At 51.9% G+C, this 21,807-nt stretch overlaps 8 protein-coding genes across 8 annotated transcripts; 3 read left to right on the top strand and 5 right to left on the bottom strand.

The window, feature by feature from the left end:
* Positions 1–250: 250 nt before the first annotated feature.
* N7462_009745 (coronin) lies at positions 251–2,544 on the bottom strand (the record flags this gene model as incomplete). Its single annotated transcript, XM_057081459.1, has 9 exons — positions 251–427; positions 480–1,242; positions 1,298–1,759; positions 1,815–1,918; positions 1,974–2,022; positions 2,087–2,229; positions 2,306–2,365; positions 2,423–2,466; positions 2,511–2,544. 9 exons carry the CDS (start codon positions 2,542–2,544, stop codon positions 251–253), a joined length of 1,836 nt encoding a protein of 611 aa, XP_056928499.1.
* A 625-nt stretch (positions 2,545–3,169) lies between these two features.
* Positions 3,170–6,174, top strand: N7462_009746 (putative kinesin family protein (KlpA); the record flags this gene model as incomplete). The annotated part of the gene is made up of 6 exons (XM_057081460.1): positions 3,170–3,187; positions 3,250–3,388; positions 3,452–3,778; positions 4,178–4,309; positions 4,371–5,935; positions 5,998–6,174. 6 exons carry the CDS (start codon positions 3,170–3,172, stop codon positions 6,172–6,174), a joined length of 2,358 nt encoding a protein of 785 aa, XP_056928500.1.
* A 352-nt stretch (positions 6,175–6,526) lies between these two features.
* N7462_009747 (alpha/beta fold hydrolase) lies at positions 6,527–7,477 on the bottom strand (the record flags this gene model as incomplete). The annotated part of the gene is made up of 1 exon (XM_057081461.1): positions 6,527–7,477. One exon carries the CDS (start codon positions 7,475–7,477, stop codon positions 6,527–6,529), a length of 951 nt encoding a protein of 316 aa, XP_056928501.1.
* A 390-nt stretch (positions 7,478–7,867) lies between these two features.
* Positions 7,868–9,657, bottom strand: N7462_009748 (translation initiation factor eIF-2B subunit family protein; the record flags this gene model as incomplete). Its single annotated transcript, XM_057081462.1, has 2 exons — positions 7,868–9,322; positions 9,412–9,657. The coding sequence occupies 2 exons, from the start codon at positions 9,655–9,657 to the stop codon at positions 7,868–7,870; spliced, it is 1,701 nt and encodes a 566-aa protein (XP_056928502.1).
* A 432-nt stretch (positions 9,658–10,089) lies between these two features.
* Positions 10,090–11,534, bottom strand: N7462_009749 (uncharacterized protein; the record flags this gene model as incomplete). Its single annotated transcript, XM_057081463.1, has 4 exons — positions 10,090–10,864; positions 10,937–11,060; positions 11,115–11,274; positions 11,364–11,534. The coding sequence occupies 4 exons, from the start codon at positions 11,532–11,534 to the stop codon at positions 10,090–10,092; spliced, it is 1,230 nt and encodes a 409-aa protein (XP_056928503.1).
* Positions 11,535–12,447: 913 nt separating this feature from the next.
* Positions 12,448–13,538, top strand: N7462_009750 (sugar phosphate isomerase/epimerase family protein; the record flags this gene model as incomplete). The annotated part of the gene is made up of 2 exons (XM_057081464.1): positions 12,448–12,646; positions 12,688–13,538. The coding sequence occupies 2 exons, from the start codon at positions 12,448–12,450 to the stop codon at positions 13,536–13,538; spliced, it is 1,050 nt and encodes a 349-aa protein (XP_056928504.1).
* A 2,229-nt stretch (positions 13,539–15,767) lies between these two features.
* On the top strand, positions 15,768–19,116 carry N7462_009751 (uncharacterized protein; the record flags this gene model as incomplete). The annotated part of the gene is made up of 4 exons (XM_057081465.1): positions 15,768–16,025; positions 16,085–16,833; positions 16,892–17,906; positions 17,968–19,116. The coding sequence occupies 4 exons, from the start codon at positions 15,768–15,770 to the stop codon at positions 19,114–19,116; spliced, it is 3,171 nt and encodes a 1,056-aa protein (XP_056928505.1).
* Positions 19,117–19,492: 376 nt separating this feature from the next.
* eng2 (putative GPI anchored endo-1,3(4)-beta-glucanase) lies at positions 19,493–21,304 on the bottom strand (the record flags this gene model as incomplete). Its single annotated transcript, XM_057081466.1, has 1 exon — positions 19,493–21,304. One exon carries the CDS (start codon positions 21,302–21,304, stop codon positions 19,493–19,495), a length of 1,812 nt encoding a protein of 603 aa, XP_056928506.1.
* Between the last annotated feature and the right edge of the window lie 503 nt (positions 21,305–21,807).

Below are 21,807 nucleotides of genomic sequence, written 5' to 3' on the forward strand. Positions count from 1 at the left end.
TTCACGCTTACTATGTCTTTACAGAGGCTCAAAAAAGTGATTGACTTTGCTTTTAACAGGCAATGTATCGACAAATCCGCTAAAAAAAAAAACAAGACAAGTACCTATCCACAGGCCGTAGCGTGTCATGTAGATTGAGACACCGGGGATGAACATGTATGTCCGCCCAGCCCAGGACATCTGCCCGAGCGTAAACAGTAAGAAAAAAGACACTACAACACCATTTGCAAATTGTGAAAATGACGGGAGCCTAGTTCAGTTTGCTTTTCAGAGTTTCCATCTCCGAGGTCAGCTTCTGCATCTGTGAGGCTTGATCGGCAATGATTTTGGTCTGCTGGGCAATCAGGCTCTTGATCTCCTCAATCTCCTTCTGGACTGTGGTGGTCGGCACACTCGACTCGCTGGCTGGGGACGCAGCGATTGGGGTCTACGGGAATTAGCAACGGTCAAACACAAAGATTGAAGGAATATCAACATACAGCAACGCGGGGCTCTGGCTTGAGGTCTTGCTTAGGCTCTACCTTGGGCTCTGGCTTGGGTTCTGGCTTGGGCTCAGACTTGGGCTCAGACTTAGTCTCAGCCTCCTTGGGCCGCAGCGGACTGCTAACCCTGGGGGAGGAAGTCTCTGCGATAGGAGAGCGAGCAGGACGCTCAACCGGCTTGGAGACCTCCTCAAAGCTGGAATCGTCGTCAGCAGCTTCGACCTCTTCTTCGTTATCGGCAAACTTGGAAACCATCGCCGCCATTGAAGCACCCTGGTCCTTCATGGACGGAGCAGGACGCGCCACAGGAGTAGGCTCGGAAACTGGCTCGCGAGCTGTCGTTAAAACTGCAGGCTCGGCGGGCGTAGGCTCAGGGGCATCCATGGTGCCAGTTGGCTTTTCTTGCACACCAGAAACCTCCTTAAGGCCCTGGCCATCGAACAGGCTGGCCATCGAGATCTTGGGCGGAATCGCTTCTTTGCCCGAGAGCCACTCAGATGGGCCCATGGCAGGGGTCACACCAATAGCTGGAGGGTAGATGTCATCCTGGAAGTTTTCAGATCGACGAGGAACAATGAACGAAATAGGCTCGATGTAGCTGTCGTTGACCGTCTTGAAGGCGCGAGTGAGCTCGTTTTCGTGCATGTTCACACCACGTTTGGGCATGAAAGCAATGCCACGCTGCGGGTCAGCAGACTTGTACTCGGACAGGAATTCGAATTTGTCATTCTCAAGCTCGAAATAGCGGATGTTTCCGTCACTATAAGACAAGTTAGACACAGAGTAGAGGAAATGCCACAAAGATGTTTACTCACCCTCGTCCAGCCAAATACAAGCAGTTGGTGCCATCATCCCAGAACGGCATGCACACACCGGAGATAGAGTCTAGGGTCTTGAAGCCATTGATAGGTTCGCGAACCGCACGTATATCCCACAGAGCCAGTTGGCGGTCGCTCATCTTGGAGAAGCCGGTGGTCGCGATCCTGTCGCGCTCTCCCAGCCACACGGCACGACTGTTCTTGGCTCCCGAGTGTCCGTTCGTCTCATGCGCAGGTCGTTCTTGACGCACATCCCAGATACGGAGCTTCTTGTCCCGCGAGGTGGTGACCAACAGCGAGCCATTGGCGCTCCACGACTGTGACTGGACGATGTCACCGATGTTGAGAGTGAGCTTGGGCGCACCGGCCTCGATATCCCAGATCTTCACAGTATAGTCGCCCGAGGCCGTTGCCAGCACGTTTTCCGCCGCGGGGTTAAAGAGCACGTGGCCGATCTTCCTGCAGGGGGCATTAGTTTCTTCATCCTTGCATGGAATAGACAGTTGATCCTCACTTGGGGTGACCGCTCAGCTTTCCAACCGGAGCAATGTCCTTGATATCATCGGCATCCACATCGGGTCGAACAGTAAAGTTATCTGGAACCCGCCAGAGAAACACCTGGGGCAAGAGTAAGCTTCCACTCGGACACATGGTCTTGAGATGTCCAGTATACCTTTCCGTCATCGGAACCCGAGGCGATCAGGTCATCGTTGAAGGGATTCCTGAATGGAGTCTCAATGTGAGCTATCATGTATAGTACTTCATGCAACCACGGTTGATTCTCACCAGTCAGTGTCAAGCACAACTGCGGTGTGACCACGGAACAGAGGAATGCGCTCCGGGAGCTTGCCTCGCTCCTCAAGAGGGATAACAGCGAATGCACCTCCACCACCAGCCTCCCAATTGACTGCGAGATGTTTCGGGTTGACCTATTCGTAGACCGTTAGACCGGGGACCGTTGCGGTGAGAGGTCAGGGGCGGTGGCGCGCGAAGGGGACGACGCACTTTGACTAGGTTGGTGTCCCAAGCATTTCTGGAGATTCGAAGGTTATCGTAGCATTGCTCCTGCAGACATTGTCAATATCATTACTCCGTCTGACACCGATTTGATCCAGAATGTACCTTTCTCGTCGAACGCCCGAAGACGTGGCCTTCACAGATTCCGACTGTCAGCGGGGAGCTTGTAGTTGGCGGACAAAAGCATACTCACGATACTTAGAAGAACGCACAAAACGCCCGGACATAGTGGGTACCTAGAGTCTCGAGGGATTGAGTTAGAGTACAATAAGCTAGGAGGCGAAGGTGAAGGAGAAGAGACCCAGCAGCTATTCTCGACTGACCAGGGAATGCGGGAACTGGGGCGCTTTGGTGTTTGGAGCGGGCCGAGTGGAGTCCGCGCTGCTGCGCCTGCGATGCTTCAATGGCTGCCAGTTGTTGGCGGCCGATATTAGATGGGACTTGTGTCGGTCAAAAATTGGATGTTGGTAAAGGGCAAAAATGTAATTGAGTCAAAGAAAACAACCATCAGCCCAAGATGCAAGCAGCGCAACGTAGTTCTTTGATCCCAACGGTCTCACGTGCCGTATTCATCATGGTATTACGAGTACGGTGGCCACCACAGTGACAGGTTTGGTAACCGCTAGTCCCAATGCGGAGGAGAGGGACATGCTGACTCAGCGTTTGTTTACTCGTCGTCTCTCCAGAAACCGGAGCTCTCATGCTCTCCGCTGGCATGCTCATCTCCCACCAACTCATCACCCATCTTTAAACATCCGTCAATTGACATAAGAGACAGTGGCTGGACGAGAGTTCCTTCTTCTCGCCCGGATTCTTTACTCGCCGGTGATCTGGCGAACCACCAACCCCACCATGGAGGACGAGAACATGGTAAACAATCGTGCCCGCACTCCATCGTCCCATCGCAGCTCTGCTGACTTATTGCGCCGCAGACCCAACCCCGAGCATCGACTCGCTCACGCATCCCACAGGCAGGACTTCGTGAGATGAATTCTGCAACCACCAATTCCCGATCAGGCATGTCGGGTATCCCGCCACCAGGATCGATCGCAAACAAAGTTACTAGTTCCCGTACGGAGTGGCCTGCGCATTGAGAGTTTGCGCATTAGGAGAGATGCTAACAGCCTGTCATAGCGACCCGACCAAAGACAGCCAATCCAGTCGAAACTAAGAGACCGCCGTCCGTCGCTCGCACTAACACTGGTACGACCAAGACACATGCCCGCGGCAACTCATTCGCCTCTTCTACCATGTCACGACCCGGCTCAACAACCTCTCGACCGACGACTGGCGCATTCTCAGCCACCCTTGGTTCTTCTTCGCGACCAGCCTCCATTGTGCCGCGACCTCATTCATCTATCGGTACTCGCAAGCTCAACTCCCCATCGATGATTCGCCCAACTACCTCATTGGATACTCATGCTGAAGATGCCGCGGCCAGCGTCCTTGGAAAACGAAAGGGTATGAAAACATTCTCTTTTCCCCCCAACCGTACATCTTCTTGCCCCGTTGGATCTTCCATGGAGACACCCCTGCCCAAGTTTGGTCCTGACGAGCCCTTTTCAACGTTGTTTCCTGTGTTGGAGCCCAGTGGATGGAAAAGTCAGTCTCTCGAAGGCGCTCATTCGAAAGATGCAAGCGCGAGGATCGTAAGCAAAATTTGCTTGAAGAACCCAGATGACTTCGTCCCAAATGCCTCCACCCCAGCGAAATCAGACCAACGGTCAAGGGTTCCCATTCTGACGCCATCCAAACCTTGCCGAATTCCATCACAGTCCCCCCGTCGCACCCCGAGAAGGCCCCCTATTCCAACATTTCTATCAAAAGACTCCAGATTAACAAGTTTTACTGACCATTTAGGCTCCGAATGGGACCAAGAGTCGAGAGAGAAGAACATGGAGGACTTTTTTATGAAATTCATGTCCAAAATGAGCGAGCATGGCCAGCAAAGCTCAGGACTCAAGGACGCCATTGACGTGTACAGAACAAGAGGTTAGCGATCTGCATAGGATGTCAACGGTCGGCGAGGACGCGTTTCTGACACTGATTTTAGTTGAAGAGCTTGAAACCGCCCGCGATGGGCTTAAAGAGACCAATCTGACTCTGCGCGTGGAAATGGAGTCGTTGAAGAGCCAGCTAAGTGCGGCAGAATTTGCTCTCAAGGACGCTAAACGGGATCAAGAAATCGCAATGGATGATCTTGAACAGCGGCAAAGAATTGAAATGGAATCGATAAGAGAAGACGGTAAAAAAGAGGCGGAAGCGTTACGAGCTCGCCATCAGGATGAACTCCGAGAGCTCAAGCGAAAATTTGAAAGTGAAATCGCCGACGAGAAAGCTGCACGAGTCCGAGAACTCAGTCAGCTCACGTCGCAATCTGCATTGGACGTCCAAAAGTCTGAAATCCAATTAGATAACAAGAACCGGGAAGTTTTGGCCGCGCAGAACCAGATTCAGTCCTTGAAAGCAGACTTGGACCGAGAGCGAAGAAATGCGCATGAGCTTCGTCAGAACTTGGATACTGCCAGCAGCAACAGCGTTACCTTAGAGTCAACGATCCGAGCATTGAAGGCCCGAATTGAATTCCTCGAAGGGGGGAGAGAAGAACAATCACAAGCCTTTGAACGCTGCAACCAGCAGATGATGGACGCTCTTTCCGAGACCGAGGCAACCAAGGAGAAGTTACGCAAGGAGGAGACTCTGCGTCGCAAGCTTCACAACCAAGTGCAAGAGCTTAAGGGTAATATTCGAGTATTCTGCCGTGTCCGGCCACCCCTCAACAGTGAGCCAGCGACAGAGATCGCACCGATGCTCTACCCTGACCTATCGGAGGATGCAAAGGAGATCAATATTATGGGCCCAGAGGAAAAGAGCAGCCTGGGAACTCTCTCTCGCAAAAACAATACCTTTGCGTTTGACCGGGTTTTCGGCCCCTCGACTCAGAACGGTGAAGTCTTTGATGAAATCAGCCAGCTGGTCCAGAGTGCTCTGGATGGCTACAATGTGTGCATCTTTTGTTACGGCCAAACTGGTAGTGGTAAGACGCATACCATGTCTTCACAAGATGGTATGATTCCTCGCGCAGTCCATCAAATCTATGAGACCGCGCAAGGCCTGGAAGAGAAGGGCTGGCGATACACAATGGCCGGCAACTTTGTTGAGGTCTATAATGAGAACCTAAATGATTTGCTCGGCAACCCGGACGAGCTCGATAAGAAGAAGCTTGAAATTCGGCACGACATGCAGCGCGGCAAGACCATAATCACCGACATCACCACTGTTCAGCTTGAGTCCCCTGAAATGGTTGAATCTATGCTTAAGCATGCAGCCGCCAATAGGTCTGTTGCAGCCACCAAGGCCAACGAGCGTTCCTCTCGATCCCACTCGGTTTTCATCTTGAAGTTAATTGGTGAGAACCATATCACTGGAGAGCGTAGCGAAGGCACTCTCAATTTGGTCGATTTGGCTGGAAGCGAGCGTCTGAGTCACAGCGGAGCTACAGGCGAGCGCCTCAAGGAGACGCAGAACATCAACCGCAGTCTCAGCTCTCTTGGTGATGTTATCGCCGCACTCGGCCAAGGCAAGGAGGGCGGCCACATCCCATACCGGAATAGCAAGGTATTTTTCATCCGCAGTTGCCTCCGAAGATCCATCTGATGCTAACCTATTCATCCCTACAGCTCACATATCTCCTTCAATTCTCGCTGGGCGGGAACTCGAAGACACTTATGTTTGTCATGGTCAGCCCTCTGCAGGCTCATCTCTCTGAGACCTTGACTAGCTTGAAGTTTGCTACGAAAGTCCACAACACCCACATTGGCACCGCCAAGCGCCAAGCGCGTGTCCGTGACTCTTGAACATGATGATACCTCTTGTTGTTTTGCATATAGTCCCGGATTTCTTTTCATTCCCTTTGTTCTTGATCGGAGGCAGAGGTCTTTTGACGATCCTGTCCTCTGTCTCGGTGTTTGGGTCAGGCTTATGATTGTCTTTTGTCCCCTTCCTTTTGTTTCCGTTTATTCCCCGCTACAACGCCTGTGGTTATTCGATGGTCGGTCCTATTTTGGCGTGTGTAATTTACCTTGTGGATGGGACTTGATGAACTTGATTTAATCAATGCACAGTTACAGGCTTTCTTTTTTGCTTTTGGTACATTGGAAAAGTCGTTCCATGCGTTTCTCATGAAGCTCGTGTCTCTTTCCGGCCTCTTTAGCCCCTGTAACGTCTCTCGATGAATCGGCGGATATCCTCCAATGTGTATTCTTTCTGCTCGATCCACGGGAAATGCCCACACTCCTTGTAAGTAATCAACTCGGCGCCGCGGATCTCCATAGTTCGAATCGCAATCTTCAACCCGCAAATCATGTCGTCGCGACCAAAAATAATCAATGTTTTGGCCTGCACATCCGACATACCGTCGACCATCTGCATCGAGTTCTCAATGTCCCGGTCACACTTGCCTTGCGAATGGTAGCACCACGCCGGCATGGCTCGGTTTCCGATCGCCTCCACCAGCTCATCCACATACCGGGCCGGGTTATAGAAGTACAGAGGCCAGATAGATTTGACAGACTCAGTAAACTCCTCATCGGTGTCAGCGGTACGGCTCAGCAGGTTCTGCCATGCGTTTCGATAGGCGGGGTTGTTCTGCGTTGCCTCGAGCTTCTCTTTCTTCCGGTCTTGCATGCCGACGACCTGGTGGTTCAGCAAGATCAGTTTCTGCACGCGTTCCGGGTACATCTGGGCGTAGGCGAGTACAATGGCACCACCGTTTGAGTGGCCCAGCATCACGGAGAACTGTTCCAGCTGCAGGTAGCGGCGCAGATCGTCCAAGTCCGAAGCCATGTCGGGCATGGTGCTCATCTGGCGTGCATGCAGGGGACGCGAAGATCCGTTAGTACCACGAGGATGGAAGAATAAAACCGGGTATACTGCTGGGCGATCTCTGTTCATCTCGGTCGATGGGTTCCAGAGCTCTGACAGGCCGCGCTCAAGATACTCAGAGCCCAGGCCCCAGCCGGGACACTGAACTAGAATCAAGTTGCGCCTAGCCTCCTCCTGAGAGATTGAAGACGGCCGGTATACCACATACTCGAGGGTTAGCCCAGTGCCTGGGGCCGTGAATTTGTGAATTCCGGGATCCAAGAGGGTGTCCGCCATTGATGAAAGACAGAGGGACACACGCAGTCTGAACGATGCTAAGACCCGAAGGGTGACGTCACTGGGTGATTAGTTCTCGGCTTCAATGGGGATGGCGGAAGAGACGAGATGAACAAGAACAGCGTGAATGAAGGTCCAAGAGTCAAGATAAGCTCATGATTTAGCGTATGATTGTTTGTCAAGGGCTTCGCCAACTGGTTGTTTTGCCTGACTCACTTCTTCTGACAACTATTTGCAAAATATCAACTTTGAGGGCCTGACTTATGAAATAGTTGTTGAAATATTATGTGTTGATCGAAAGGAGACTTATAAAAAGAACGCTTTACTTTCATGATTCTAGGTTCTTCCTATAACCATAAATGAGCCGAAGTATATGCTATGATATTCAAGCTAGAGTAAACCGAAGTATCTGTCAGTATTCTCTTTCACCTGCGATGCCTTGTTTCGAATTGCAGCGGCATCCAGTGCCCCTTCTTCGCAGATGTATGCGTCTATAAGCGTTGCAGGCACCCACTCAAAGTAGGTGTTCTTCACTTGAACAGTGCAGTTTGGGGCCTTCCCCTGAAGACCTTCCATGAGAAGATCCAGACCCTCCTTCCCGCCGTTCATCCAAAGAGCCATCACTTCGCGACCATCATTCTCCTCTGGCTCGCGATTCTCCTCTTCTTCAGGCTCAGCTACCTTTTCCAGTCCACTGAATATCAGCGCTTTTGATTTGGAGCTGACATGTTTGGCACTCAGTGCAGCCGGAAGTGACCCAGCCTTGTTACTAACTGCGCCCGAGCTCGCAATACAATCAGCTCCCAACAGCACGAAGTCCACATCGGTGGAAGCGAGAGCTGCTGAAGCCTCCGTGAAGATCTGAAGCTGGAAATAACGGCCAGCTGAGGCTGGAAACCTAGATTTAAATGCTTCAAGAAGAGACGATGCCATCGTAACTCCTTCGCAGAGTGGCCGAGATTCAAGAACGCGCAAATCTAGGTAGGTCAGAGGCAGGGCAGCAAAGGCATCGATGATACTGTCTCGGATAGTGGAGCTGGCAGAGAGGGTTAAGATCGTCAGTTTATCCTGGTTCTGTGACTGGGCCGTGGAGAGAAAGTTGGTCTGAAGATAGGCAACAAAAGAGTCCTTGATGCGCGATGGCATCGTCGTTCGGTCCTGTAGATGGTGATCTACCACAGCTAGGATCCGATTCCATGTTGGTCTTTTGTCAATTTCCTGGTTCCGTATATCGTCTATTTCGGCCAGAACGCCGAGAATGGCATTCAATGTCGCTGATCCCATACTCTCCCGTCCATTCTTCCACAGGTGCCATGCTGCCATTCGAGCGCTTTCCCACCATGTTGGATCGTTCTCCAAATGTATCAGCACATTACGAAAGGTCCGGAGGGCGACTGCAGTCAGTTCATGTGATCCACTCACATGGTCCGTCTGCAATTGCTCAAGACCGGACTGGAGTGCTCTGCTCGCCGCTTCAACCAGATCCCCTTCGAACCAAACGCGACGTAGACTGTCCGTCAATCGAGGAACACCACCGAGATTCTCATCACCGATCACTTGATCTGGCTGATACCAATTCCATCGCTCATGCTCCCAGTCAATCTGAATGCCGGCTTCACCCCGGCCGCCATCGGTAAGATTGGTGAGCCGGAAGCTAAAAGGATATATGGTCCACTGCCGCCCAACCTCGGTATCAGCAAATGTGAATGGCTTCCCCTGCCGCCAAAGAGTCACATCTTGGGCTGTCAAGGTTGTCTCTTCCTTCAATTCGCGCCACGCAGCTGCAATGGGTGATTCGTGCTTTTCTATACTCCCAGAGATAGGCGCGAGATGATGGCTTATGGCCTGTTAGCAGCTGAGCAATGTTCAGATCGAGATCAACCTAGAGATCTCTTGGCATCTATAGTCTCTTCTGAAGGGGCTCTCAAACCCACCGATATGTGGATACTTTGTCGCTCCGCTGAAACAAGGCAACTCGAGGTCGGCCATTTGCTTCGAATATGAAAGACGAAACAACTGATCGCGGTTTGGTCATAGTATGTCAGAAGAACGATTATTGTGGCGTCAGAAAGGACTGAGAATTCAAGCCTGGTTGAACTGGTTGTGCTGTCGAACGAGAGTGGTGACGGATCCGTTGCCCGAGACGGCAACGCCCGCGGGTCGGTGGCGTAACCGTGCATCTGACAAAATACGAAATAGACTAGTACGACACCTCGTATACCGCACGCGATCATACTACTAGTAATATTGTGCAATCCATGAGCTGACAACATTCGATTCTCACGATAGTCTTCTGCTGCTCTCGGCACCAAGGCATTCCGTGAGACGTACCGATCCCGACTCGTCCTCCTTTTTCTACTATGACCGATCAGGTCCCTCATACCAAAACAGCGAATCATCTGTCTGACCTGGATATTATGCAAACGTCTTACCAAACTGCCTGGGCTCCCTATAGTTATATGCTTCTACTGACGATATGACGATATCTTCCCTGTAATTTGTCCAGCTCCATTTAAGCGATATCAATGCCAAGTGTCAAAGCGAAATCGTAATCAATTAAGCAAACTAATTCTAAAAATATGTCCATTATCAGGTGTCATCAAAGGGAGATCTTACTGTGCCGCCACTATCGCTATTGGAGCCACTTCGATCACGGACTCCATGCCTGGGCTGTGATTCCAGATTCCTGTAATCTCCAATCCGACGCTGTGCAGCAGATCGCGCCACTGGCGTTCAGACCGCTCGACCCCGGCGCCGATGCTCATCATCTGGATATCCAACGAGGCCTGCAACAAAGGAGTTTCCGTATCCGGCAAGACGAAGTCCACAATCAGAATGCGAGAGTAGCCCGAAGCCATCGCGGACATGGTGTTGCGCAGGATCTGCTGGCAGATATGATCTGGCCAGTCATGGAAGATGGCCCGGAAATAGTACGCCCGGGCTCCCTTGACGGGCTGTGGATCGAGAAAACTGTATCCCATCACTTCAATGCCCGCGGCGCTGCCCGAGACATCCTCCACTACTTTGGGCAGATCTTGGAGCACTAGCCGCCCGGGGAGATGGGGATGCTTTTGCCGAAACTGGCTCAGATCGTGACCCTGATTGCCCCCGATGTCGACCAGAAACACGGTATCCTGACAGGGCACGCCATGACCGAGGAGTCGCTCAACGGGGTACACGTCAAACCACATAGGCTTGCCCTGTCTCCGGCTGGCCATGTAAGAATTGAATAGCGTCTGCTGGTTCTTATTGCTAGCCAGCCATTCAAACTGGCTCTGCCCAACCGCCCACTGCATCGGGGAGCGTGCATAGTCGTCAGGATTGGCGTATTCATGAGTCCGGAGGTACTCGGGGAGTTTGCTCAAGGTGGGCACTGTAAGATCATATCTATATTGGCCAGTCAGCCACTGCGCATCCCTCCTCGGTTAAAAGGACAAACATGGGTTTGCGCCCACATACATGCATGGCACACCATCTCGGCCAATGGGCTGCGTCAACGCCACAGTCTTCTCGTTGGCTTGGTAGACTTCCGGCACTGGGGCTGTACACAACCCCAAGGAGGCCATGACGCGCATCAAGCGCACTAAAAAAAACCGACGGTGTTATTTCGATTGGGTCCACCGGGACAACAACTAACTTCCACTGAAGGTGGAGATCATACCGATCAAGTCTCGGTCTGCTCCGGTGAACTCAGACAGCTGAGTGGCGGAGATGCCGACTTCCTTGTACTGCTTCTGGACCAACAATGGGAAGATCTCCAGATCGATCACGGTACGGAGGGCCGCATTTTGAGGAGGCTATAGAGTGTTCACAGTCAGATCGAAACAAGAACAGTCTCGAGTAAACGGGGCAGAACATCGCGTGCAATGATGCTTCTTCCCCTTACCTGGTAAATCAAGCGCAACACGGTTTCCGTCGGGGTTTCCACGGCCAATTTGAGTTGGTCGATCATTCGGAGTAGGTCGAAGTGGGCCTTCGGTGACGGGTTTGAGCCGTGCTGCACCACTAACTGCCCGAGGCGATTGACGATGGCTTGCAGAGGAGTGATCACCGTCATGATGGGTGGTTGAACGGAAGATCTGACGGGATCGGGGATGGAAGTTAGGATAAGTCACACAAAAAATGCGACTGGGGATGATGGCCGACTCTTGTTCTTCTTGTTCTTCTCTATGGACCGGATTGTTGCTAAGATTATATATCACTTGCGCATTCCGTCTCCTTTGAGCTGACGATTGCGTTCGAATGCGGTTCACTCTGACATCGTCTATTCTGTCATGGATCGCAAACTAGTTGCATCCATTCCCATGGATGGGGAGCTGAAGTCGAGGCAAAAAAAGCCCGAAAGCAGCCCTTGTCTGACTCCATCGATGGATTCGACCAGGAATGAGGAGATCACCAGCCGTTGTCGTAATCTCAATCGTGCATTGCTCGTTTCAATCTCGATTTCGGTCGAGGTATTGGCCACGGAGTGGCGCCACAGCACGGCATGCCCGGTGCGGCAGAGTTCGACATCACGTTCACTTCACTTCATGTCCTCCGTATTCCGAGCATCAACCCTGCAACGCTGCACCACTTCCAACCCCCTCCACTTTGATAAGCCCTTGCACCCTGCAGAGAGTGGAACCAGCAGGTTGTACGTGGACCCATCCCGCCCAGGATTGCATTCTGGGCCGCGCGATGAAGCCAAACTCCGTCACTCTCGGCCTTCTTCGATGGCGGCCCACTTATTTGACGCATTTGCTCGCCCCTGAGACTCACTGCCGATCGACACGGAAACAGGAGACGCAACAGAATATGCTTTGAGCGCATGATGGCTTTAAATCTGAACCTCTGTCGCTCGCTCCGACGAAGTCCAAGGCCCCGGACGAACCAGACGTGAAGCAAGACTAATTTTCATTGGCATATACTCATCTACCGTTGCCCCGTCCACCCCGATATCCTCCATTAATTCCTAGCGGTGGCATTCGTCAATGGCAAGTGTCCCGACTCCACCCTCGCTCGAAGGCGATTCGCGATGGTCGCCCGCCATCGCCACGGTCAGCTTGGGCGCAGCGCACCTTCATCCGATCACAGCGAAGATCAAGGCCGCCGCGCGCAATGGCCAACGAGGGCTCGAGCTCTTTCATGATGATCTCGCTGAGTTCGCCAAGATGCTGCGCTGTCAGACATGTGAGCTGACGGCTACGGCCCGCACCGATCGCGACTATGAGATCGACGCCGCGCACGCCATTCGCGATCTATGCGCCGAGCGGGGGTGCACATTCTAGCGCTGCAGCCCTTCCGACACTATGAGGGCCTCCTGGATCCCGCCCAGCATGCTCAGCGCATCGACGAACTCAAGCACTGGGTGCGATTGTGCCAGATCCTGGGCGACGACCTGTTCATACTCATTCCATCATCCTTCCTGGATCCATCCATGATCACAGGTGATCGGGACCGGCTGGTGGCTGATCTGGCCGAGGCGGCCGACGTAGCATCCCCTGTTCGCATCGCATACGAGGCCCTCGCCTGGGGCACCTACGTCAATACCTGGGAGGATTGCTGGGACATCGTGGTGCGAGCCAACCGGCCGAACCTAGGCATCTGTCTGGATACCTTTAACATTGCCGCGCGAGTGTGGGCTGATCCGACCAGCGGGACGGGTCGTCTTCCTGCGCATGCGGACGATGATCTACAAGCATCAATGGAACGGCTCGTCCGGAAGATTGATCCGGACCGAGTTATGATGGTGCAGCTGGCAGATGGCGAGCGCGTCGACCCACACACACCTTTCCTCCAAGCTCCAGGGCTACCCAAACTTCTAGCCTGGTCTCGGAATGCACGTCTGTTCCCCTGCGAGGAGGAACGCGGTGGATATCTGCCTATTCGTGAGGTAGCCGAGGCCTGTCTTAATGGGCTAGGCTACACTGGATGGGTCAGTATGGAAGTCTTCTCGCGAACCCTTGGGGAGGACAACCCGTTGGTCCCAGACGAGCATGCCGCACGGGCTAGCCGATCCTGGCAGCGGGTCTTGCAACAGCTGGATAACAGGGCTGAGAAAGTTCAGCCGATTATTCCCTAAACGGTCTTGTGTCACCTCAAGAATTCCTTATCTTGTTTTGTCTTTTCCTTGCCTTTTTTTCATGGCGTTGCTTAGAGTATAGACTTGCGATTCATTTCACATCCTACTGGTTATAGACAAAATTAGATTTGATATCTGATGTATATCATGTTCATAGATATTTCTAATTCATGTACATAGTAGCAGCGATGATGGCATAATGTGCTTAGGGCCCCAAAGTCCAGGAATGCTTGACTTGCCGTTGTCTAGCATGGGATATCCGTAGTATACACCCCTGTCGGAGTTGCCGTAAGAGCTCCGTGCCATCGGGTTGAGAACTAGCTCCGTCTACATACCACACCGGATCCGTGTCCGGATAGCCATGTTGTCTTGAACGAGAGAAATGCCCAGACAAGATCTGACGGGCCCTGGGGCTTTCTTGACGGCCAGTTGATGTGTCAAAAAGCATATTATGTACCTATGTCATCTGCAACCTAGTCTGGAGCCTTTGACCTCAAGCATCTGTGATACGTGCTAGGGCGAATCCGCAGCAAGCCGTATGGTAAGAATGCTGTCTAGGCCATCATCGCCCGAATTAACACGACAGCAGTCTCCAAAAAAGAGAACAAGGTTCGAATGATCGACCATCGGCATGCTAGAACCCGATCGGACGGTTAGCATTCCTCCCGGTAAACGGCGGCACGATCCGTGAAGAGTCCGCTCCACTTGATCAGTCTACAGCGCCGCTTTCGGGCCACGTCTGACCCAGTTCAAACCCTGAAGGCCAATAGTACACAAGATTCATTCATTCTTCGAATCAACTTCCCCTCGGCCCATAGTACCCGCCGTTCCGGTTTCCAGGAACGAAGCTCCCGCGGGTTCGGGACGATGCAGATCAAAAGCTCAGGCTATGTGGATCCGTGTCAAAAGGTATCTAGGATAATTGATCGGGTATTTTATCGGATAGGGCGTGAATTTTGTCTGAGTTCTGGAAGAAATCAGATTTATTGCCAGGCACAGATATACGCATTCGAACATGATTTCTATATGAAGGAACCTACGGAGAGGATATATTCTGATGTCATATGTAATGCTCTACGTTTTCAGCAAGCATTCCATTTCTGGCCAATGTCAGCGTTTGTCTTGATATCATGTTTGAAAATTATTTTCTATGTCAATTAAGCATATGGCTGGCAACCGTTTCATTCGCCTTTTTTTTTTTTTTTTTTTGGGATATAACCAGGCATCACTAAGCTATTAGCAGGAATTGTTTGAATTAACGGCGCAAGGCTGTTTGCTCTTATGAACTTTAGGTGTGCATCTGCTGGTTTGTTTGCTGCAAACAAAGTCATTCCAGGGTTAATTACCTCAAATATGCAGCGACTTTACGACTAACCGGTATCATTGAGATTTAAAGAATTTATTCAATTTTCTAGATTCCAGTTTTTCAGTTAGCAAGATCCAGGAGAATGTTATTGCGATACATCTAGATGTTTCCAACCTCGGCCCCAAGACGTAGAGACGGGATTCTCCAAGGGGTTGTTCCAACGAGATTTCGATTCCGGCGGGGCGTTAATTTGGGCAGCTCTGCAGTGTAGCCATTGCCGCTCAGAAAAATAAGAATTTGGCCTATTTCAAGGACAGGGAAAATTTTTACGTCCGAGGTACGCTGCATCAGTCGTGCGAACGGTTCGTGGATGCAGGAGACGTCGGTGAGTAAATCCCTGGCTATTATTACCACACCCCTGTACAATAATAAGCCATTTATTTTCGCCACAAGGATCAATTTTATTCGCTGTGAAAATTTGTCTGTGATCGTGCTGACAGGAAGATTTTCAGGAATTTTTTCCGTATCAAGCCACAATGTGCGCTGGCTTACTTGTGGCTTGCCTCTAGTTCGCATGAATGTATACTTCATTCAATAAGTTCTCTTTCAGGTGATATGAGCGGTCTAGCCTGCCAATCTCTGCTGATTGATCAGCTCCACGGTCCCGATATGGAGCAATTACCGGGCGTTCAGGGCCAAGCTGAATGAGTCGCGATACTTCTCCAAAAACGGAACCTCAGCATGCTCCCGAGAATCCCGAAAGCAGTCGGCAATCGAGGTGGGACACAGGAGCCGAAGTAATATTAGCTATCATTATTGAAAGATTTTCTTTAAGAACTTCCATTTGACTCCTGTATATATAGCGCACCCATGGAAATTTTCATTTACCTCTCCCATCCTCGTCCGCAATACTTGCAGTCAAAATGGGTATTCAACGAGGCGACCAGACAACCACGGCTACTTCATCTAGCGTGGGAGACCCTCTTATTCGGAAATTTGGCCAGCTCCATGTTTTGGATGATCTTATTAGGCTTCGTGCGGCTGATATTGTTCAACACCCCATCCTCGCCTATCCTAGCTCCGATGACCATGCTGCTACTTATAATTACTATACTGGACGGGATTTGGATGAGATGATCGATCATACAGTGGCGATCCTCATGAATGATGGGTTTCAACCAGTTCGTTATCCCAAATATCGCATCTGACAGAGGAAAATGACTGACCCGCCGCAAACCAGCCCAAAAAGGATGGAGCCATTGTCGCCCTTCTTACTCTGTCTGATATCAACATGGTTATATCATTCTTTGCACTTAGTCGACTGGGTTATACCGTAATGATGCTCTCTCCACGACTGTCGGGAGATGCCTGTGTATCATTACTCGACACCGTGGGTTGCGAGACTATTATATACGGGAAAACTAAAAGCATCCGCGCCACAGTCGGTGAAATACTACAAGAGAAACCAGTGAGCTGTCGGCCAATGCCATCGGCTTCAAGTGAAGATACAGAGACTTCCTTCCTAGTTCTGAATCGAACCCGGAATTCAGAGGCTCAAAGAAATAAGACCGTGCTCATCCTTCATTCGTCGGGCTCGACTGGTACTCCAAAACCGTTGTTCCTTACGAATCGTGCCCTTATGACCCACCCGCTGCGTGGCCCCGGTCTGACTTCATTCAATCCTCTCCCCTGGTACCATCTCCACGGTCTTTCCACTGCATTGCAGGCGATGTGGATGCGTAAGACAGCGTTTATGTGGAATGCAGCACTGCCATTAACCGCTCAATCCGTTGTGTCTGTCCTTGAGGCTGCGCGGCCAGAGTCCGTTGCAGCTGTTCCTTACATGCTTCAGTTATTGGTGGATAGCCCACGAGGTATTGCTGCGCTCCGAAATTGCAAGCTGGTCACGTATGGTGGAGCACCGTGCCCCGATGAGCTTGGAGATCGGCTAGTTAGCGAAGGCGTCCCATTTGGAGGCTCATTTGGCCTGTAAGTTGATGAAAATTGCATTAAAAAGAATACCCCTAGTCTAATTGACCATTCACAGCACGGAAGCAGGACTGGTCGCAGAGTCGATATCTCGGCCAAAGGGTGACCCTCACTGGAACTATCTACGGTTCTTTGACAATATCCGGCCGTATATCTGGATGAAGCCAATCGGCAACTCGCTTTACGAATGCGTCTACTTGGCGGGCCATCCGGCTTTGACAACGTCCAACTCAAGTGATCCTCCAGGCTCATTTCATTCCAAGGACGTCTTCACTCCACATCCGACGATACCAGATCGGTGGAAGTATGCTTCCAGATTGGATGACAGGATCACGCTGGTCAATGGAGAAAAGGTGCTTCCTCTTCCAATTGAAGGCTACATCAAGCAGCATCCTTTGATTCATGAGGCGGTGGTCGTTGGACTGGGCAAAGCAGCCCCGGGGCTACTGGTCTTGCGGGCCAAAGATGAGGAGAAAACAACCCTTTCTGATGAAGCATATCTCGATGAGATCTGGCCCACTATCGAAGGTGCCAATGCTCGGGCAGAGCGGTTTTCGCAAATATCCCGCGACTTGGTGGCAATCATATCTCCCACATCAAAGTTCCCTCGCACTGACAAGGGCTCGATGATCCGAGCGCAGGTTTATTCGCTCTACGCAGAGTTGATTGATAATATCTATACAAAAGCAGAGCGAGTTGAAGGTGGTCTTCGGCTTGGTCTCTCAGAGACACAGTCTCTTCTGATGCAGTTATGCCGACAAGAGCTCCGAGCCCCGATTTCTAGCGAGAAAGAGGATTTCTTCGCTCAGGGCATTGATAGCCTGAAGGCTATACATCTCCGGCGTCTGATTCTCCAAAATTTCTGGCTCGGCTCGAGCCCCGTGGGTCTAAATCTCGTCTATGAGACGGGCAGCATTGAACGTCTAGCACAGCACATCTATGCTGTACAAAATGGCGACCTCGTTTCTCCAGGTCAGAGCGATCCTGAGATCATGTCAAGCTTGGTTCGCAAGTACTCCACATTTCAGAGGCATATTCCCCAGCCGGCGCTCACACCCGACACAAAAGGCGTGGTACGTATAATTGATTATATCGCCTCGCACTTTTGAATGCTGCTAATAGAATACTCCACAGATCCTCACGGGAGCTACTGGTTCTATCGGCGCCCACACGCTATACGAACTTCTCAATGACGAGTCAATCTCCATAGTTTTCTGCTTCACGCGCCGCTCCCAGCCTTTAGAAGCTGTTCTAAACAGCTTAGCCACGCGCGATTTGGCCATAACCTCATTCCAAAAAACCAAGATCGTTGCACTGAACTGTTCTCTCGACATGCCCAACTTCGGCCTCACTCCCTCAGACGAGGACCAGCTCCGGTACATGAGACAGACCGTGACGCAGATCATCCATGCCGCTTGGCCCGTGAACTTCAACCTTCCTCTCGCCAGGTTCGAGCCGCACATCCAAGGCCTCCACGCGCTTCTCGATTTCTCGCTCTCTGTGGCCCGTCCTGAGCCAGCTGTCGTCCTGTTCTGCTCATCCATCTCCACAACCCTCGCGGCGCCGTCGTCCTGCATTGAAGAATCCCTCGCAGATCCAGGAGCTGCGTACCTCGGCTACGGGCAGTCGAAACTCGTCGGCGAGCACGTCGTCAACGTTGCACGCCGCACCGGCGCGAGGGCGTTTTCGCTACGCATCGGCCAGGTGTCGGGTCACTCGAAGAAGGGCTTGTGGAACGACAGCGAGGCCCTCCCGCTGATGCTGCGCTCTGCGCTGACCCTACGAGCGCTGCCGACCCTCCCGCACGCCTGTTCCTGGCTGCCCGTCGACACGCTCGCCTCGGTGGTCGTCGAAATCGGGCGCGCAGTTGGCGCGGAGCACCGCGGGTCAGGGAAGGGTGACACGGCCAGTGGCACGGCAGGTGCGGAGTCCGATGACTCGGTCTATAACGTGTGCAATACGCGCTCGTTCTCGTGGGCAGCGTTGCTGGAGAAACTGGGCGGTAGCGGGTTCCAATTTGAGCAGGTGCCTTTTGAGATCTGGTTGGAGAAGCTGAGGGCTAGTGAAGCCCGGGGCGAGGAAGACGTTAATCCTGCGGTGAAGCTGATCGGGCATTATGAGGCCATGTATGGGGAGAAGTCAAAGATTGGGCACAAGACGTTTGTTACGGAGAGAGCTGAGAGGGATAGTGTGACTCTGAGAAATGGCCGATTGAGGATTATTGAGGATGGGATTCTTTCTTGTTATGTACGAGACTGGTTGAACCGATGGATGAGGTCGTGAGTGTTGGGTTGAGGGTAAAGCAGATTGTGTACATAGGGCTTGCAAACTGGGACGAGAGGGGATCAGAGGTGATATGTAGATGGAATTCTTATAAAGTTTATATATTCGTTCAGAGCTTCTATTGACCTCTGGCAGTTTCATTTTCATGTCGAAGAAACGTATATGGAGGAAATCCAAGATTCAATCTGAGGCAAAGAGTGTTTGTTAACTACCATTGTTATTCTAATGAGAATCCAAAGCCTGTAGGGCATCTATGGACGTCGGAAAAAAGGTCTATTGTACATGCGACGAAGACAGACAAAACAGAACGCAACCATCGGAATTTCAAATCCATCCGCCGCGAAGTGTATCTGGTATCAAATTAAGCTCGGAGGGTCTAAGCCATCAGAGCAAGCACAAAGGCAGCAATGATCGTCGAAAACTTGACGGACGCCCTCTCGGCTGCACCAGTGAAGACCGGGCTCACGGCGGTGGTGGAGGATCCTTGGGAAGTACCTCCAGAGCTACTAGAGGCCGCAGAGGCACCGGTGGCAGCCGGAATGAGAGCCTTCGATGTTTGCGTGCCATGTGGGCTAGGAAGAAGGCTGGAGGAGCCGATGTTGACACCAGGGGCCATGATGATTGTCGGTAGAGTGGTGTCCGATGAAGCAGCAGTTTGAGGAGCATTAGTGGAAACCGCATCAGCGCCAGTGGGAACTTGACTGGGAACCTGGCTGTTGACAGCCTCGGAGGTGGCAGCACTGGGCTGTTGCACTGGGGTTTGGGCCTCTTTGGCCGCGTCTGTTGCAATTGGCGCAGCAGACTGGACTGACTCGGTAGTCTGGACAACCGCAGGTGTCTCGACGCCGTTCGAAGAAGAGGCCAACGAGGCAGAGGCCTGAGCAACAGGGCACAAAGTGGTGGTTTCGGTAACAAATTTTGTAACGAAGCGAGTGGTCTTGGAGGACGATGCAACGGCGGTCGAAGTAGCATCTGAAAGACCGGTCAATTCACCAACAACGCCAACGGTGTTAGCACTTGAAGCAGAGGAAGTGTCGGCATTGCTCCAGCCACCACTGGCAGCGCTCTCTACAACCGCAGCAGAGGTCTCCGCAGCCGCGATAGTGGCTTTGGCAGTGGTCTCGGCCACAGCTTGAGTGGCTTTGGTGGCCTCAACAACAGTAGCATGGGTTGAGGCCACGGCGTGGGTGGAAGATGAGGTAGAGTCAGTCTCCACGCCGGTCTGGTAGATCTTGACGGAGTTGATCTCCCAGTAAGTCTGCTCAAACTTAGCGGGATTCTTGGCGACATAGTTGATACAGCTCTGCGAGGGATCGGAGCTGGACATGGGGCATCCAGATGTGCCGAACACGCCCCCAGCCCAGTCACCACAGAAAGTAACATCGAAAACGAAAGACTGGGACTTGAAACTGCTGGCGACATCGCAGCCATCCTGAACCAAAGCCATGGGAGTGCCGAACTGGGAGACATCGGGGCTGCCGCTGGAAATTGATTTTGGGATCGAAGAACGAGGGAAGAACCAGATCTTGACAAACTGTTCGGTCCACTGCATGGCATAAACACCACCACCCTGCTTGTTGAATGAGGTGCCATAACTCCCGGTATCGCCCTCAATGACGCAGCCCACAGTCCCGAGGTCCTCGCCACACCCGGTGGCATTGACCGCGCCTGTCATACCGGTGTCTGTGATGCTACAAGTTCCAGCTGTGTGCATGACGATCTCATTGTGATCCTGTAGGTTGACGCCCTCAATGATATCAATCTCACCATCGGCAGGCCACTCTTTGCCAACGGACCAGAAAGCTGGCCAGCTGCCACAGATGCTGCCTGGCATGTGTGCAATATCGGCGATGATCAGAGAGTGATCATAGTATTTCTTGCTGCCAATACGAACGGAGTCTCGACCTTTGCCAGTGGTCGAGAGGGTGGTGGTGTGGTCGACACCAATGTAAACGCTGCCACTGTCGGTGACCTTCACCAATCCCGCACTTTCGGCACTGCTCTGGTCAACATAGGTCACGAAACCATTGGTTGGGTCGGATCCTGTATAGAAGTTAAAGTAGTCCAAGAAACTTTTGCCGTGCCAATTCTCCACCAGCCCGTAACTATCGGATGTGGCGGCGGTTGGCGATGCCAGCCACAGGAGGAACAGCGAACCAGCGCTAAGGGACAGCGACGAGGATACCATCGTCACCGATATAAAACAGGCACAGGATAACAGGGATCACGTATAATCAGGGGAAGTAGAAAAGAATGAAACAGAACACAGAATGGGTTGGGCCGGAGTGTTTGGTTTGATACACTATCGAAGGCACCACAACCGCGGGGGAGAAGGAAAAGACAGGAAGCCACAAAAAGATCAGAGAGATCTAGAGGTACTCTGAATCGAGGGTCCCGATCGGAAAAGAATGAGGTATGCCACGTCTGCACCAGGCAAAGAAGGACGAATAGAAGGAAAAAGAACGAGAGGCGGACAATCCCAGATCGCCGTCAACAAGTAACAAGGAGCAAAAGAATGAGGAATGTGCGACAGCGCGAGGCGGCGCGGATGGATGGTATTTAGACTCATTCTCCCTCTATTTTGTTGTTTTAAATCTTAATTCATAGACTGGGAACATCTTCTGTCCCTGATTTGTGGTTGGTGGATGCCGAGGTGATTAGGCTTGCTTAGCCTGCTTCATGTTGTCTTCC

The sequence above is a fragment of the Penicillium macrosclerotiorum genome, assembly GCF_028827735.1.
Source record: "Penicillium macrosclerotiorum strain IBT 26536 chromosome Unknown utg000010l_segment0_segment0, whole genome shotgun sequence".
NCBI lineage: Eukaryota > Fungi > Ascomycota > Eurotiomycetes > Eurotiales > Aspergillaceae > Penicillium > Penicillium macrosclerotiorum.